General features: G+C 42.8%; 1 protein-coding gene across 3 annotated transcripts in view; it reads right to left on the bottom strand.

The window, feature by feature from the left end:
* CAMK1G (calcium/calmodulin dependent protein kinase IG) overlaps nt 1–16,890 on the bottom strand; it is a 41,339-nt gene extending 24,449 nt beyond the window's left edge. Inside the window, exons 1-2 of one of the 3 annotated variants that reach the window (XM_053393454.1) lie at nt 16,581–16,890; nt 6,581–6,698 (exon numbers count right to left, since the gene is read on the bottom strand). In XM_053393454.1, the coding sequence (XP_053249429.1) occupies nt 6,581–6,672 (92 nt within the window). In that variant the 5' untranslated portion in view covers nt 6,673–6,698; nt 16,581–16,890. Of the gene's footprint in view, nt 1–6,580; nt 6,699–13,069; nt 13,370–16,580 lie in introns of those variants that run through there. The other 2 variants (XM_053393452.1, XM_053393453.1) reach the window with 2 other exon arrangements.
* Between the last annotated feature and the right edge of the window lie 1,555 nt (nt 16,891–18,445).

The raw sequence follows: 18,445 nt of genomic DNA, 5'->3' as shown, positions 1-18,445 counted from the left end.
CGGGGGAATGATTAATGGACTTCAATGTCTGTACACTAATGCGCAAAGTATGGGAAATAAACAAGATGAGCTTGAGCTCTTGGTACAGCAAACTAAATATGACATAATAGGCATCACTGAAACCTGGTGGGATAAGTCCCACGATTGGAATGTAATAATGGAGGGATACAATCTATTTCAGAGAAACAGACCAGACAAGAAAGGAGGAGGAGTGGCGTTATATGTCAGGGATGTGTATACCTGTGAAGAGATCCAAGATTTAGAACCTCAAAGCCAAAGTGAGAGCATTTGGGTCAAAATTAAGGGAGAGAAGAATAACAGTGACCTCATTGTGGGAGTTTACTATAGATCCCCAAGCCAAACGGAGGACATAGATGATGCCTTCCTGGAACAGATGGCCAAGCATGCAAAAGGAAGGGAGATAGTAGTAATGGGGGACTTCAATTACCCGGATATTTGTTGGATGTCAAACTCAGCCAAGAGCATAAGGTCAAACAGATTCCTCACTGGCCTTGCAGACAACTTCATTGTCCAGAAAGTGGGAGAAGCTACAAGAGGAACAGCCATTTTAGATCTGGTCCTAACCAATGTTGATGACCTGGTTAGTGGGGTAGAAGTGGAAGGATCATTAGGCGCGAGTGATCATGCTCTTCTGAAGTTTACTATACAGCGGAAAGGAGCAGCCAAGCATACTAGGACTCAATTTCTCGACTTTAAGAAAGCCGACTTCATAAAACTTAGGGAAGTGCTGGGTGAGATCCCATGGACAGTAATACTAAAAGGAAAGGGAGTTCATGATGGCTGGGAGTTTGTTAAGAGGGAGATAGTAAAAGCACAACTTCAGGCAATACCAATGAGACGGAAACATGGAAGGTGCCTAAAGAAGCCAGGGTCGCTATCTAAAGAACTTTTAACTGAGTTAAGATTAAAAAAGGATGTGTACAAAAAATGGAAAAGGGGGGAAACCACCAAAGAGGAATTCAAACAAATAGCCAGCACGTGTAGACACAAAGTCAGAAAAGCTAAAGCACAGAATGAACTCAGGCTTGCTAGAGAGGTTAAAAGCAACAAAAAAGGCTTTTATGGGTATGTTCGTAGCAAAAGGAAGAACAAGGAAACAGTGGGGTCACTCAGAGGAGAAGATGGTGAAATGCAAACAGGGGACACAGAAAGGGCTGAACTCCTCAATGCCTTCTTTGCCTCAGTCTTCTCCGATAAAGAAAACAATGCCCGACCTGAAGAATTTGGAGCAAATGATTCAGCAGAGGAAACACAGCCCAGAATAACTAAGGAGATAGTACAAGAATACTTGGCTAGTCTAGATGTATTCAAGTCTCCAGGGCCAGATGAACTGCATCCAAGAGTATTAAAAGAACTGGCAGATGTGATCTCAGAACCACTGGCAGTCATCTTTGAGAATTCCTGGAGAACAGGCGAAGTCCCGGCAGACTGGAGGAGGGCAAATGTTGTCCCTATTTTCAAAAAGGGGAAAAGAGAGGACCCAAATAATTACCGCCCAGTCAGTCTGACATCAATACCAGGGAAGATTCTGGAGCAGATCATTAAGCAAACAGTCTGTGAGCACCTAGAAAGGAATGCTGTGATCACCAATAGTCAGCATGGATTTCTGAAAAATAAGTCATGTCAGACTAACCTGATCTCGTTTTTTGACAGAATTACAAGCCTGGTAGATGAAGGGAACGCAGTGGATGTAGCCTACCTTGATTTCAGCAAGGCATTTGACAAGGTGCCCCATGATATTCTTGTCAAGAAGCTGGTAAAATGCGGTCTTGACTATGCTACCACTCAGTGGATTTGTAACTGGCTGACTGACCGAACCCAAAGGGTGCTCATCAATGGTTCCTCTTCATCCTGGAGAAGAGTGACTAGTGGGGTGCCACAGGGTTCTGTCTTGGGCCCGGTCTTATTCAACATCTTTATCAACGACTTGGATGATGGACTCAAGGGCATCCTGATCAAATTTGCAGATGACACCAAACTGGGAGGGGTGGCTAACACCCCAGAGGACAGGAACACACTTCAAAACGACCTTGACAGATTAGAGAACTGGGCCAAAACAAACAAGATGAATTTTAACAGGGAGAAATGTAAAGTATTGCACTTGGGCAAAAAAAATGAGAGGCACAAATACAAGATGGGTGACACCTGGCTTGAGAGCACTACATGTGAAAAGGATCTAGGAGTCTTGGTTGACCACAAACTTGACATGAGCCAACAGTGTGACGCGGCAGCTAAAAAAGCCAATGCAATTCTGGGCTGCATCAATAGGAGTATAGCATCTAGATCAAGGGAAGTAATAGTGCCACTGTATTCTGCTCTGGTCAGACCTCACCTGGAGTACTGTGTCCAGTTCTGGGCACCACAGTTCAAGAAGGACATTGACAAACTGGAACGTGTCCAGAGGAGGGCAACCAAAATGGTCAAAGGCCTGGAAACGATGCCTTATGAGGAACGGCTAAGGGAGCTGGGCATGTTTAGCCTGGAGAAGAGGAGGTTAAGGGGTGATATGATAGCCATGTTCAAATATATAAAAGGATGTCACATAGAGGAGGGAGAAAGGTTGTTTTCTGCTGCTCCAGAGAAGCGGACACGGAGCAATGGATCCAAACTACAAGAAAGAAGATTCCACCTAAACATTAGGAAGAACTTCCTGACAGTAAGAGCTGTTCGACAGTGGAATTTGCTGCCAAGGAGTGTGGTGGAGTCTCCTTCTTTGGAGGTCTTTAAGCAGAGGCTTGACAACCATATGTCAGGAGTGCTCTGATGGTGTTTCCTGCTTGGCAGGGGGTTGGACTCGATGGCCCTTGTGGTCTCTTCCAACTCTATGATTCTATGATTCTATGATTCTATGACTGTGATCTTGCACAGGTCACGTGACTAACACAGGGGTGTGGACCTGGAAGCTGGTGTCCCAGATTTGGGCCACATTGTGTTGGAAAGTATGCTGTTGATATTCTCTCTGTTGGACATCTTGATGTGGAGGTAACGCTCCGCTTTGCAAAGGCAAACCTCGCACCAGACATGCAACAGTATGTCAAGGAGTGTTGCACCTGCTTTCCCTGACCTTTGCCTTCTTGGCTAGAAAACAGGGTTTTTTCCCTGACTGTTTGTCCTCTCACAGATTTGTTTACTAGACATAATGCTTGGCTGGAGCATGACCGGGGACGCAGACATAATCAAGTATCGGGGAACATTTTAGGGAAACACCTGCTAACACGTGTATTTGCTAATGCTAGAAATGTGCTTAGATGGAAATATGTTAAGTTCAGGGTGCTTTCACTACTGTTTCCAATTGTTGACCTGCTAATAAAAGGAGCCTCTACAGAGCTAGCCGGCAGCTTGCTTGGAGCATGCTTGCCAGCGTGCTTCTGCACAGCTCACCTGCAGCCAACCTCCTGTCATCTCCATTATTCCTACATCTTACTACTTTGCTCGTGACCCTGGTGTATTTGGGGTTGCTCCCCCCCAACCAGCAAAAGAAGCTACAACATTGCATGTGACATAAAGCATATGCAACTTTTATGCAAACTTGCATCTTCTTTCGTAAGTGCCACAGAGGGCCCAGTCTACGTACAACCCAACCATGCCTAGACCCTGTTTCTACATAAGTATTTCAAAACAACAGATACTTTTCAACCAGTTGATAGCTTTTAAGATTAAAGTGCCTCTTGTTCATTTTAGGATACATCCAAATGCAAATTTTGCTCACGGGGAAAATCAGCAGTTCAGTAATTTGTCCTGGTCGAGATGCAAAGGTTTTTATAAGGGCTGGGGCTTTCTAAAGGCAATTTGGGACATTGTTGAGACACCTAAAAAAAAGGAAGCCTGTTGGGAAAATGTAAATTGACACAGTGGCAGTGAGTAAAGTGTTTTTAAAAATCCATTATGAGCAAAATGAATATTGGTAGGCAGGGATAATTGCGAAGACAAGCAGACCCCTCACGGGCTTGAGGGAGGAGAAAAATGACACTTGTGGCACAATATTGGAGTCACTTAAATGCCATGGCAGAATTAAAGAGGATGTAATGTGTGAAGGAGAAATCTTTTGACCACTCAGCCATGTAATCATAATCAAGAGGCTGTGGCAGCTGCAACTGGGGCACAGGTCCTTATGAAACTCACTGATTGTGTTTGTCAAACAGAATGGAAAAGGGGGAGGCAAGAAAGGGGGAAAGCAAGTAAAATGACTCTGTAAACACTCAGCTGGAATGAAGCAGGCAGTAAGAAATGACGACTGCAAGTTGTACAAAAGATTTCTACTGCATCTTATAACTTAACTAGACATCACACAGGGAGGGGGGAACCTGTGGCCCTCCGGACTCCTCCTCCTCTCATCTGTGACCATTGGCCATGCTGGTTGAGGCTGCTGGGAGTTAGGGCTGTTCTGAATTTATACTGGTATAGTTGCTTTCTGATCCACATGGTTTTCAGAGGGAATTTGTAGCTGACTGTCTGCCTCTTTGGTCATGTTTGTTGTTATCAGAGAGTGAGAGTGGGGTTTTCCTTTCCACGCTAATGGTGGGTCATGCTCAAATTGAGGGAAGTCCGGTGGCCATATTACACCCATTATGCACTCTTATGTTCCTCCATGGAACTCTCCTTAGGGCACCCCCTTTCCCCAGCCATACTCTCTCCTCCCAGGTGACACCCCACACCAGCCTTCCTTCTTTTGTAATATATAGTTACAGACTCGCACTTGTGTGCATGAAAGGGTTAATCTGAAGCCTGATCTTAAATTACCAGAGTGGGTGTGGTTTAGCAGGTTATCAGCAGCCTCTGCTCCCCCCCCCCCTCAGTCTCTTTTTCCCTTTCATGGTTCCTGGAACAAGCAAGAAACCATGCAGCCATGGCTCCCTGTAGGTGAACTGATCTCTCCAAAAGGAGATTTAACAGCCTGCACTCTAAGATTGCATGATGTTTTTTGGAAGTAAACCATAAACTTTTCTTTTAAGTCATTTGGAACCCTTTTCACCTTCATTTTACTGCTGACCAATGGAGAAACTTCTGGAAACTCGTTTGTTTGCTGAAATTTCTGGAAACTCATTGAGCAAAACATTCACTTATTTGCAAAGCTCAGTGTCTGATTTATTCTAGCCTAAGTTATTTGTGGGACATGGGTGGCGCTGTTGTGTAAACCACTGAGCCTTGGGCTTGCCAATTGGAAGGCCAGTGGTTCAAATCCCTGCAACATGGTGAGCTCCCGTTGTTCAGTCCCAGCTCCTGCCAACCTAGCAGTTCGAAAGCATGTCAAAGTGCAAGTAGATAAATAGGGAAGGTAAACGGCATTTCCGTGTGCTGCTCTGGTTTCATCAGAAGTGGCTTTGTCATGCTGGCCACATGACCCAGAAAACCTGTCTGCAGACCAACGACGGCTCCCTCGGCCAGTAAAGTGAGATGAGCACTGCAACCCCAGAGTTGTTCGCGACTGGACTTAACTGTCAGGGGTTCTTTACCTTTTTAAAGTTATTTGTGGGGGACGTTTGCTTGAAGGTGGATGAGAGCAGATGTAAATCTAACCATGTTTTAATGTGCTTGGAGTAATTGCAATTGTACTAACTCTGCTACAAGAAAGTAAAAAAGATCTCTTCCAAACCCCTCTGTTTCCAACAGCTTGGCACCCTTGAGTGTTTTTTTCTCTTTGAAATGTGTCTATGAGCTCTGACAATGACTCTTGCTTGTGTGGAATGAGGCTAGAGTGGGGCATGTTAATTTGCAGAAACTTGCCTACTATAGGTAAAGGGTAAAGGGACCCCTGACTATTAGGGTCCAGTCGTGGCCGACTCTGGGGTTGCGACGCTCATCTTGCTTTATTGGCTGGGGGAGCCGGCGTACAGTTTCCGGGTCACATGGCCAGAATGACTAAGCTGCTTCTGGTGAACCAGAGCAGCGCACGGAAACGCCGTTTACCTTCTCGCTGGAGCGGTACCTATTTATCTACTTACGCTTGGATGTGCTTTCAAACTGCTAGGTTGGCAAGAGCAGGGACCGAGCAACGGGAGCTCACCTCATCGCGGGGATTCGAACCAGCGACCTTCTGATCGGCAAGTCCTAGGCTCTGTGGTTTAACCTACAGTGCCACAATGTACTATTTTATTATTTACAATAATTGCTCTACTAAGTTTTGCCTCTGGCTCTGGATGTGGTCCTCAGAAGATTACCCATAAGAGAATGGGGGCTGAAAAGCATTTCCCACCCCTGCTGTACTGTGTGAAGTGATCTTTTCTGAAAATTCTTTCACTGTGGAGTGAGCATTATTGTTAATTATATCGTGCCAACTGATTTGTTTTTAATTGGTTTCATTGTTACTGTTGTTGTTTACCTCAGGTACCTTCAACCTTCTCAGACCCAGTACTCACTTTTAACCCAAACATGCATTTAGGGACCCATTTCTTAATATTTTACCCCGTATTTGCATAGTGGTAGTACTCCTGTTGCAACCCACCTTGGATCAGGCCATGACCTAACAGTGGTCTACTTCCAGCTGGGTGCTGACTTGCACCTTGAGATGACTGTGCATAAGTGCTTTTAAAGATAAAAAATAATAATAACGAACACTTACGATCCAAGTGCTTCCATGAAAATGAATGTTTTTCTGATGTTGCTGGTTTGTTTTTTCCAGGAACTGCCCTCCTCCTCTTGTTGGCAGCCCATTTTCTCCAGAGTTGAAGCTGAGAGTTCTGACAGGAAATCAAAATGGTGTCAGAGAAGTAAAAACTGTTACAGGGATTAAAACAAAACAAAACCTGGTCGCTGCTTTTGCAGCTGGAACACAGTTACTAATGCTAACCCTCCAATACATTCTCATCTTTGTGTGGCAGGTCTATTTCATTTTCCAATAGGCTCTGGTATAGCCTGTGGCCCATTTCTGTAATTCAGTCCCCTTCTCTGCTCTGTAGCCTTTCTTCAAACCACATGCCTGAGGAAGACTAAACTATTAGAAATTATGCGAACCCACAAAGGACTCTGTACTATCATGTGATGAAGTCTAGCCTAATTTGGGCAATGGTGATTGGGCTGCTTCTCACATCAGTGGTACTCCAAGGCAGGGATGGGCAAAAAGTAGATCCGAATCTACTGGTAGATCCCCTGGCGAGTCTGGGCAGATTGGCAAAGGTTTCTGACTTCTGTTTAACAATAGCAATAACCCTTTCTTTCTCTCTGTTGAAATTAAGAAAATGTGGGTGGGGGTGGAAGCCAAATAGGAGGGATCTTTGTGTGAAAATGCTGAGTGTTCAGTTCTGGTAATGAATACAAGTTCCTGGGCCTAACACCTAGGCTGTGTACACATTACCACTTACTCCAGATCTAGCTCATCCTACCCCTGGTGTTTGAAGCCAACTGAATTTATGTGACATTAGCCACAACCCATAAGTATCCGATAGCTGCTGGAGAAAAACTCCTATTTGATTCATTTCCCTTCAAACCAGCTTCTATCCAATTTATAAAAAAGAAAGAAAAAAGGAAGCCATGCTTAAGCTGAGATGTATACATTTCAGGCAGCTGTAGTACATGTGCAGATGTTATTGTTTAGTCGTGTCCGACTCTTCGTGACCCCATGGACCAGAGCACGCCAGGCACATGTGCAGATAGCTTCAGTGAATTAGAGTTTAGTATGGGGAAACAAAACAGGTAATACACATCAGATGAAGACATTTCTGGCTCCTCTCTTGTGCAAACAGCAACATATAATAGTAATGAAATGCATTGGGGATGGGGTAGGGCAGGAAACAACCTCTCTTGAGTTTCAATTCACAGAGCCTGTTTAAATAGCCTCTTTGTGTCCCACCTGCATCACTATGGCTCAAACCAAGCTGATGGATCTTGGGGATCTAGTAAACAAAAGACATCCAGTAGATTCCACAAGCCTCAAGCATGCCCACCTCTGTTTTAAGGTATCGTGCTTCACAGCCATTGAACTTAATGTGTAGGAATACTAAGTCATTCTTCTTGAGCAGGAGACTCCACTTTTTTTAATGGCTGGTCTCCCATATCCACTATAACATTAGACTGGTTATGGTAAAATTGACCTTCACAAATTTTGTAAACCAGCAGTCTTCAGCATTTCTCAACCCAGGATTCCTGCAAGATGGGACTTGCTTTTGTTAATTTTAACCAGACACAAAGGGAAGAAAAATACATTTTGCTAATGCATGAGGTGAATTATCATGGCAACACCTAGTTATGGTGAATAACTACTTGTAGCTATCACACACCAATATTTTAAACCAGGAATTGGTAGGTAGCTGTGGCATTAAGACCCACCGGCCACAGCAAGGTACAAAATGTAAATTTAGGAAGAGACAGTTTTCCTCTACCACATACATTATTTGCTGGGGTGTTTTGCAAGTCTATGGACTCAGCTACATTAGCAAAAGGAAAAAGAAAAAGAAAAAAAGCCTAATTTTTAGAGAAAGCATTTTGCTGTTGCTACTGATTGTTAAAACATTTGAAAGTTAAGGCTTGCCAATCTGCCATTGTGCCCATCACAATCAAGATAAACAAAATGATTGTTTCTGAAGTTTAGTAGTGCAGTAGGTCCATCCGTTACTGAATTCAACAATGGTGTTTTGCTCTTGAGGTACCCTCTTCTGCTGTTGTCTTCAGGCTGAAAGAAGGCATCACACACTCAGGCTGTGCTCTGGTAAGTTTTGACTAAAATAAACCCAAGCAGGGGTTTCAGCACAACTTTGAAAGCTAAAGTTTTAAAGAGAGATCTGATTCTTAGCCGAGTTGAGAGCCTACAATTCTTACTGAAGACGCACATCCTTCAAGAAATGAGCCACTAAAAACGTACATGTGAAACACAAGCATAATTTCTATTAATGGCTGAGTCCTATTATTCACTGTGATAGACAAGGTTGGATTCTCATTGCAAAAGATATTAAACCTGTTCATTGTTTATACGCAGAGAGCAGGACATGTTACAATTACCATACTGAATCAATTTTGGAAATAATCACATGGAAACTGTTCCCTTTCAATCCCATCACAATGCACCATAATGATTATGCTTGCTATTTCTATTAGGGTGGCTGCCTGCACATCTTCATTTTAAATGGAAAGCTTTGGGATATTAGATGCTAACACAGTAGTTTAGATGCTAATGATGGTAGTTTATAGTTGCTCTTAGAGATGTAGGATCTCATTCTGACTACGCTCGTTTAGTTTAATAGCCTACCAATGGAATTCAGAGCAAGCACACAGAAAACCAGACAAGTTCTACAGCCATCAGAATTGATGCCCCTGTCAATTATTCCAAGATACGAATTAGTGGAAACAAACCTTAACTTGACAGAGTTAACACTTTTCCATTCAAAGCAGGAATTAAAGAAAGATACTGGCCATGAATGCTCCCAAATGCTTAGTTTATTAAGTTAGCAAATAATTACTATATGACCCAATTGATCAAAAAGGTCCAGAATGTATCAAATAATTAGAATATGAATGGGAAACACACGTCTAGATGTTGTTGGACATCAACTCCCATCATCATCCCTGAACATTGGTTGCACCAGCTGGGCCTATGAGAGTTGGTGTCCAACGACGTCTTGAAGGCCACAGGCTCCCCCATCCCTGCAGTAGGAGAATTCACAAGACAATATTACTCTGGCATGAAGCTGGGGCAGGACATAAAACCCTAGAAGGAAATTTACTCTTCATGAGAACCCTTGCCAGGATTTGGATAACAGTATTTTCCTTTTGCATGAGCATGAGTTTGACCAAACTGCGGGAGGCAGTGGAAGGCAGAAGTGCCTGGCGTGCTCTGGTCCATGGGGTCACGAAGAGTCGGACACGATTAAACAACTAAACAACAACAACATTTTACTTTTGCAGATGGTGACAGCAGTCACAAAATTAAAAGACACCTGCTTCTTGGGAGAAAAGCAATGACAAACCTAGACAGCATCTTAAAAAGCAGAGATATCATCTTGCCAACAAAGGTCTGTATAGTTAAAGCTATGGTTTTCCCAGTAGTCATGTATGGAAGTGAGAGCTGGGCCATAAAGAAGAATGATCGCTGAAGAATTGATGCTTTTGAATTATGGAGCTGGAGAAGACTCTTGAGAGTCCCATGGACTACAAGAAGATCAAACCTATCCATTCTTAAGGAAATCAGCCCTGAGTGCTCACTGGAAGGACAGATCGTGAATCTGAGGCTCCAATACTTCGGCCACCTCATGGGAAGAGAAGACTCCCTGGAAAAGACCCTGATGTTGGGAAAGATGGAGGGCACAAGGAGAAGGGGACGACAGAGGACGAGATGGTTGGACAGTGTTCTCAAAGCTACCAGCATGAGTTTGACCAATCTGCGGGAGGCAGTGGAAGACAGGAGTGCCTGGCGTGCTCTGGTCTGGGGTCATGAAGAGTCGAACACAACTAAACGACTAAACAACAACAAACCTCCTTAGACAGCACCTATTTTAAGAACTATGTCCTTGGGCAGTCTTTGCCAACCTGGTGCCCTCCAGATGACTTGGGACTGCAATCCCCATCAGCCCCAACCAGAATATACTGGCTGGGGCTGATGGGATTTGTAGTCCAACTCATCTGGAGGTGACTGCGTGGGCAAAGGCTGCTTTAGAGTATCCTGCACTGATATCTAAAAACTGACATTACTGCACCAATATCTGAAAAACCCCAAAACATAATTGTTTGCTAGTCAATAAAAACTGGGGGTTTCTGTATCATCTGGGTTTACAATATACCTGCTTATGTGGGAATTCTGCACATTTTGAAATGCAAACAGATGCCTTACAACCTAGATCTATAAAGCACTGATTAATTAGAATTCCCCTCTTTCCCAAAAAGAGGTCAGAGCAGCATATGTGGTCCCATTCTTTTTTCTTATAATCTTCACAACGACCCTGTGAGGCTACAAGAGAATGAGAAGCCCATGGTCATCCATGGAATTTCATAGCTCAGTAGATAATTGAATCCAGGCCTTCTCAGCAATCTATCCACCACACTGAGTCAATGAGCCCATAAGTACAAGTGGCACCTTATATGATAAACAGAAAATGTAAATGTACCAAAAAAATGTTATACCTTTGCTTAAGAAGTTAGTGTCCTTCAAAACAGATTTCTGGGAGCACTATTAAGCGCAGGCACTTGAGAATTCTCTCTCTCTCTTTTTCGTGAACCAAAGACTAGGAATTGATGCTAAGAACAATATTGCCTCAAGGACTAAAGCACACTCCATTTCTCACTTTCCGAACCAAGGAAGGAGAGCCTCCAGGTCCATGGCTGAAATTGCCGGTGTCCTAATTGAATCTTTTGTTAAAAGGAACGTTCTGAACACGGAGAAATAGCTATAGCTAAAGAAGCCAAAAGTTCACTTCTTGTGACAGGTAGTTAAGATTTTCAATTCCTACTGAAACTGTATTTGCCACCTTTAATTAATGGGGTGACATGATTTTCCAGTGCCCCAGCATTGGGTTTCAAAGGTTAATTCAGGTGTACTGAAAGAGAAATTGACTCAGCTGCTAAAGAATGACAGCTTCAGTCTACAAACTCCTTAAAGGCCAAAATGTGAGTTGGCCTTTATCCACTTGCAAGTGTGCATGTTCCCCTGTGAGCTGTTAACTTGCAAGTCTTGGTAAAAGATGGCTTTCTGTGGCTGTTATCTGCATGCTGATGGACAGATTCAAAAGGGAAATCTTTATTGTCAATACTTGCAGCTGTCTAGTTTTATTTGGCATTGTCCTTGACCTACCTAACAATCTGCACAAGAAACACCACAAATTGTAATACTGCATGGCTGAGTCACACAGTCACTGGAAAGTTTGCCGTCACTGAAATTTGAGGCAATTCAGATATATGGAACCTGGATTTTAAAGACACAATCCTACTCAGAGAAAATCCTCCTCACCCTGAAAACAGGGCCACATCACAGAACTGTATTGCAAAAGTCAGTGTTCACCTAATCAAAAGAACTTTGACAGGATCAAATGAATGTGGGGGGGTAAAAGTCATCCGATGGTTCATTCCTCAAATAGTTTAATCAGTACTGAGCCAAAGAGCCACTCTGAATGCAATACTGTATTTTGTTCTTATTTGTTGGCTCTTGGGCAAGATTGAATTGGTTCAGCACTTCTTTAGAATAATATAACTTGTTGGTTCAATGCAAAAATATAAAACTTGAATCTGGCACTGTCAACATTGTACATTAACAAATTAAAATGCAGTGCCTGCACAATGAACAGTGTTATTTTCCAGAAAGTTCTGGCAATTCTTTCTGGGCTGGCCAAGATAGACCTGATTGACAGGTGCATAAGAATGAGATAGCAGAATGAACCACCTGAAGTGATAAACTGGGTTGTACCACCTGAGACTCCAGGTGAGGGGGTATCATGTCTGAAGCCTCTCTCATATCAAACCCAAGTCACAAAATAATACTTCTTGCTAGTAACAAAAAAACCCTTAGCACACAAGGTTAAAAAGCTTTAGTCCCGTCTGTTCCTTGCATACAAGTTTCTTACTTGTATTGAACTTATAACTTTACTGAAGCATAGTGTATGTTCTTCTACTGAGATACAGAACCACCTCATATTCACTTAACTCCCATTAAACTCAGACTATACCTCCAAGTCAATGTGCATAGAATTGCAATGTAAGACTGCAAACTCTTCTCAAACAGATATGCATGTCTTTTTTATTATTGCTATCCCCATGAAACCTCAGGAAAGACTAATATTTATCAGTAGACATGTAATCCACAATGAAGACTGGGTGAAACTAATTTTTAAAACTGACTTTCTGAAAATTGTTTAAACAACTCTGAGGAAAACAACAGCAGAAAACTTTCAGCAATCATGTCAGTGCTCAAAGCAGTATATTCAAAACAAACAAAGTCACGACAAGTTTCTTAATCATTAGAACGTTGCTTTCAAGAGATTGAACTATTAGATTTCTTATCAGTACCCAACCTTTTTTAGGTGGGCAGCTGATGGGTCATAAAATGACAAAGTCTAAATTTTCCCTCTCTCTACTCTCTCTACAAGACTTCTGAAGCACAAGAATAGAAGCATGAAAATAGAATCTGCCACACCTGAAGTTTCATTCTTGTATATAACACCTTTTCCAAATAATGTGATGATTTTGTCCTTGCTCCAGAAATGGGGCAGGGAACCATGAAGTTTGCTCCTCTCAGGCCATTCAGTCAAGGAGCCTGACTGGTCAGCAGACAGCATAAATCAAACATACAGCTGAGCTGTTCCAGTCAGCATGCTTCACCTTGTGATCAGTGAATTCACATGGACACCATGTGAAAGCTAAGCTTCCAAAAGATAGCTTGAATAAGCCACTGAAATGAACTGCAGTGACATGAGGAATCAAGAAGCCACTGTCATCAGCAAGCAAACAGGGAAGCTGTGAACCAAGCTGATGGTGCCTTGAACAGTTAGGAAGGTCCACACGATCCCTCATTCTCCTTATTGATATTACAAATGCGTAATGAACATGTGATGGAATGTGATAGGGTTGCCATATGTCTGGAATTTCCTGGACATAGCCAGTATTCAGCCATTGCAAACAGTACCCAGGCGGAAAAATCACTGAAATGTCTGGGGAAATCTGGATGTATGATTTTGGCATTCCCCCCCTCCCCATAGCGCAGAAACATTTTTTTCCCCTCTGAGATTTTGCAAAAGAAGCTGAATAACTTTGGACAAAATTAACTTTTGTGTCCGGATTTTATTTTTTGAAATAGGGCAACCCTAGAATGTGATAGCAGATCACATGGGAGAATCTCATTTTCCATTCCACCAACAATTTCTGTTGTCAACCATTTTGCAAATATGTGCTACATTCATTAATGGTGCTTGGGCACCATCAAGTCTCTCTGGCAGTTGGAGGCCTTTTTTTCTTTTTTCTTTTTAAAGGAGCTTAAGGTAGTATGATTGAGCCTTTGGGTGGAATTCAACGTGGCACTATTATGAGTATTTGGTTAGTGTAAGCATTTTTGCTTGCCAGATGAAACAATATCTCCTCTGCATGCTGTTCTGAGGTTTCTTTGGAGCCTCCAGAGCAGATTTGGAGAGTGCATGTAATGAGAAAAGATGTGGGAGCCCTGTTGCACTAACAGAAGTTTTTGCCTGGGCTTTAGCTTCCACACTGGGTTAGTTAAACCATGCACAAAGCCAAAGATTGAAGGACATGATGTTGAATGAAAGCTCTGTCACACTATATTCAACTCTGGGGATGGGGACTTCTTGCAGATGTTCAAACGGTCCACTGAACATACAGTGAGGTGGGAGAACAGTCTTTGCACTTTCAATTCAATCTACAGATTGCATGTATAGAATTGAACCTGCATAGAGCTTCACCTGCACAACAGGAACTCTGGTAAAGCGGTGTTCTCTAATTGAATAGAGAATGCCCTACACACAAACTGTACACACATATGCTCTATGCAGATGTTCAACTGAAGAAATGTAAAATGGGGGCCCATCCTCACAATCCCTCTTATGTGTTCACTGTACACAGTTTGAACATCTTCATCGGTTGTGGGGGGGATCCCAAAGCTAAAATATAAAGTCGTTAACTGAATAGATGCCCCCTTTGCACCTAAATTCTACCACTTCCCCTTCTTTTCCTGATGTTTGCCCTCCTTAGGCTACCCATCTGTTGGGTAACATGAAAACAGAATAACCAGATTTTAAAGTGTTGATTTCTCTTTGCTCAACCTCCTGAGGTTAGTGTATGCAGGCTCTTCAAATAACCTAATGAAACATGTCCAGTATGCAGAAATTTAAGAAAAAATACATGCTTACCAATGTCTTTAAAGTCTAGTGGTGCAATCTCTGTAACTCTCAACTTATTCTGTTGCAGATTTCTCTAGCGTTTACATAGTTTTGGAATTTCTAGTTGTGTTACGGTAATTTAGGAGTTCTTTCCTGAGATTTGCTTTGCAACCAGATGCCATGCATGTTTGCTTTTAGAAGTAAACCTCATTGAGTTCATTGGGGCTTACTCTTGTGTACAGTATAAGTGTATATAACTGCATTTCTTCTAGAAGCCAAATCCCATGGCACTCAGTGGAGCTCCCTCAATAATAAATAATAATAATAATAATAATAATTACAAGACACCAGACAGTCCCATACTTTTTTTTAAGTGAAGGGCTGGAGGCTAATTCAAATTAAAACCCATTCTTCAAACTTCTGTGATTATGAAGATGGTAAATGATGGGGTCACAGCTTTTGTTTACTTGTGATGTCAAGGCAACTTTGCACAGCTACAAGTACGAGTGCCCATAGTTGTGAATATTCCCTCTACCTGCTCCATGCTTCCACTAAATTGCTCTAAAACCAGTCTAAATCTTAAAGACTACTGATATATACTATTGGAGGGGGGGGGGAAATCAGATGCTCAAAACCACAACATAAATTATCCTCTTCTGTCACAAAAAGAAAGATGAATGGAAAGAAAAACATGAGAGAAGGGAAGAGGAAAGACTTTCAATACAGTGCTAATGAGACCTGTAAGTCAGAGGAGACACATACAATGTATGTCATACATCTTGTAAAATCAAATGCTTGTAAAGCACAGGAGTGTCTACCCTTGATTTACAATGTATAAAGCTTGCTCTATAAAACAAGACAACTGCTCCCTGGAGAGCCTTAAGCAGGTAAAATGCATCACACATTTTCATAGGTTTTTGCCACCCAACAATAAGAACATGCAGAGTTTGCTGAATTGCTCTCTTCTGTAGCTTAACCAATAGATCTATTTGCTTTGCAGACAGAAAGAAGTTGCATTATTTAAGTCTAAGGGGAGTATTACTTCCCCCCAAAAAACCCCCCCAGATAAATATAAGCTAGACCTGTTTTCTTCTCTTTGATCCACAGAATGATGTGCCATCCATTACAATCTAAGAACAAGTGTTACGACCTTCATATGAAAAAAATGTGCTTGGTTTTTATATATTACAGTACTGGCAGAGCCGTTTGGGTCTGCTGCCTAATAATCTATTAGAAAAACTGCAGGAACATTGCTTGAGAGACAAAGTTAAGATGCAAAGGAAGGGAAAACCATGCCTCTTAACCTCAGCCCGTATAACCAAAGAGAGAGAGATGATGCATATAATCAGAACTATTTGACAATATAATTCAGCTCATTTCCTGCTTCGTTCAAATCAAGCTCTTCTAGCAGTCATAATCATTGTTAAGAGAACAGAACAAGAACAGGAAACTTAATATAGCCTTGCTAATTGCATGTTAGAAGACGACGACGAGCTATGCAGTAACACCACTGATGCCAAAGGAATACATTAGACTGACAGTAATGAAATGGCATTCAAAATCTCTCTCACTATTAATTTTCATATAAACACAAATGTTTGCAAAGTAAACATGCACCCCATGCTTAAGTTCTCCCAGAATAAAAGTATCAGGTAAAGTATGACACCAAGCAACAAAATCTGCAAAGCTGTATGTTCATGATGAAGACACACAGAGGCAAATCTAGCTTGGAAATAGCCTGACCAAAATGCCCCCCTGTACTTTGGACAAAACAGGTGCAAGACAGAAATGGTTGTCAGGGAAATAGAATCGGCTTACCCCTCAAGACCAAAAAGGAAGCAACTTCTCTTCTCTGACTCGGCTGCTCTGCTCTTACAGGTCTGCAGGGATTAAAGGCAGGCACTGTGCTAACAATAAAGTGAGATTAAAGGGGAGGGAAGCAGGAGGCTCCTTTCATGAGATAGTAGCTAGGCAGCTCTTAAAGGGGAGTGAATGAGCACCAGAATGCACTTTCTCTGCGAGTGCCTCTAAAACAGCAATGAAAGTGGTGTTTTACATTTCCGGAATACCTGTCATCAGCACACTCCAAGCTACATAGCAACAGTCATTAATTTATATTTCTGCATGCCAGTAGCAATTGGTTTAGCTGGTCCCTAGAATGGCACATTGTCAAAGGAAACTCATTACCTTTTAAGAGTCCTCTTATTTTTACCACCTGATTGTGAGGAACTGGTTGCTGTCAGGCAGCTGAAGTAGCACCAGATACTTAGCAGGTGGGGAAGAGCCAATACTGCTCTGCTACATTTGCTAGAGCACCTCTGGAGTCTGCTTTTTGCAGAGCTGCTCTGCACATAGTCAGAGGCTGCTTGAAGTGCCAAGGTGGAAGGGTTGTTTGTGTTCCAAGGTCAGATGGATCAGATTAAGAGGGGGGAAATCAGGTCCCAGCACAAAGACACCAAGATTATAGAGCTGAGCCATAAGAAAGATTTTCATAACAGAAAAGGAATGTGGACACCTCCGTGAAGTCCACCCCAGTTTTACACACACAGCAAACCTATGCAATTCAAACTAAAAGGTGCTACAAACAGCTGCAAGATATAAGCTTGGAAACAGTGGCCAGATAATTGTAGCAGCAAATATCTTGGCCTGGCTGCACAAGCTGCCATTTAGTTTCCCGGCCCAATTCAAAATTCTGGTTTTGACATATAAAACCTTCAATGGCTCAGGACCACACCTCAAGGACCACCTCTCTCCATATGAACTGACATGATGGTCTTCATTGTGTGCCTCCTCCATGAGAGCTCTGCAGAATAGCAACACAAGAATGGGTCATTTCTGCAGTGGCTCCCTGTTTGTGGAATGCTCTCACCAGGGAAGCTTGCCTGGTGCCACCATCATATATCTAGAGACACCAGGCAAAAACATTCCTCTCCCCACAGGCCTTTGGCTAATCAAACCATCTATGGCCTTTTAAACAGGGGTAGGTGTGGGTGTATTGTTTTCGTTACTACATTATGCATATACGCATTGTGAATTGCTCTGTGATCCTCAGATGAAGGGTGGTATAGAAATTGAATAAATAATAACAACCACCTCACAAGCATAATACTGAATTTCTAGCCCAGGGGTCAGTTCCGCAGACGCCGCGGTGGGCCGGAGTGTGTGCGCGCGCATGCGCAAATGCTATTTCCGGCACTCCTTCCGGCGCGGAGGAGGCGTGCGCAGCTTCCCATTGGCTGCAGGAGCTTCTGCGGCAGGGGTCACCAAGCAGGTGGGGTTTTTTTCCCCGTCGGCCGGTTAAACGACCCCCATGGGCCGCTTGTGGCCCACGGGCCTTAGGATGCCAACCCCTGTGCTAGTCCTTCGAAGTCTGGCATGCTAACTGCAGATGAAAAAGGGTGCCAGGAGGTGTTAGCTAGTGGTGAAGGAATTGCACTTGGAACATGCTCAAAGGCACCATGTGGTCAGTTTTCAGCTAAGTTGTACTCAGAGTCAACCCACTGAAATTAATAAACAGGGTTAAGTTAGGTCCATAGTTTTCCATAATTCTGTGGGTTAAACCACTGAGCCTAGGGCTTGCTGATCGGAAGGTTGGCGGTTTGAATCCCCATGACAGGGTGAGCTCCCGTTGCTCAGTCCCTGCTCCTGCCAACCTAGCAGTTCGAAAGCACGTCAAAGTGCAA

The sequence above is a fragment of the Podarcis raffonei genome, chromosome 6, assembly GCF_027172205.1.
Source record: "Podarcis raffonei isolate rPodRaf1 chromosome 6, rPodRaf1.pri, whole genome shotgun sequence".
NCBI classification, from domain to species: domain Eukaryota; kingdom Metazoa; phylum Chordata; class Lepidosauria; order Squamata; family Lacertidae; genus Podarcis; species Podarcis raffonei.
This window is presented reverse-complemented; position numbering and strand designations above follow the sequence as displayed.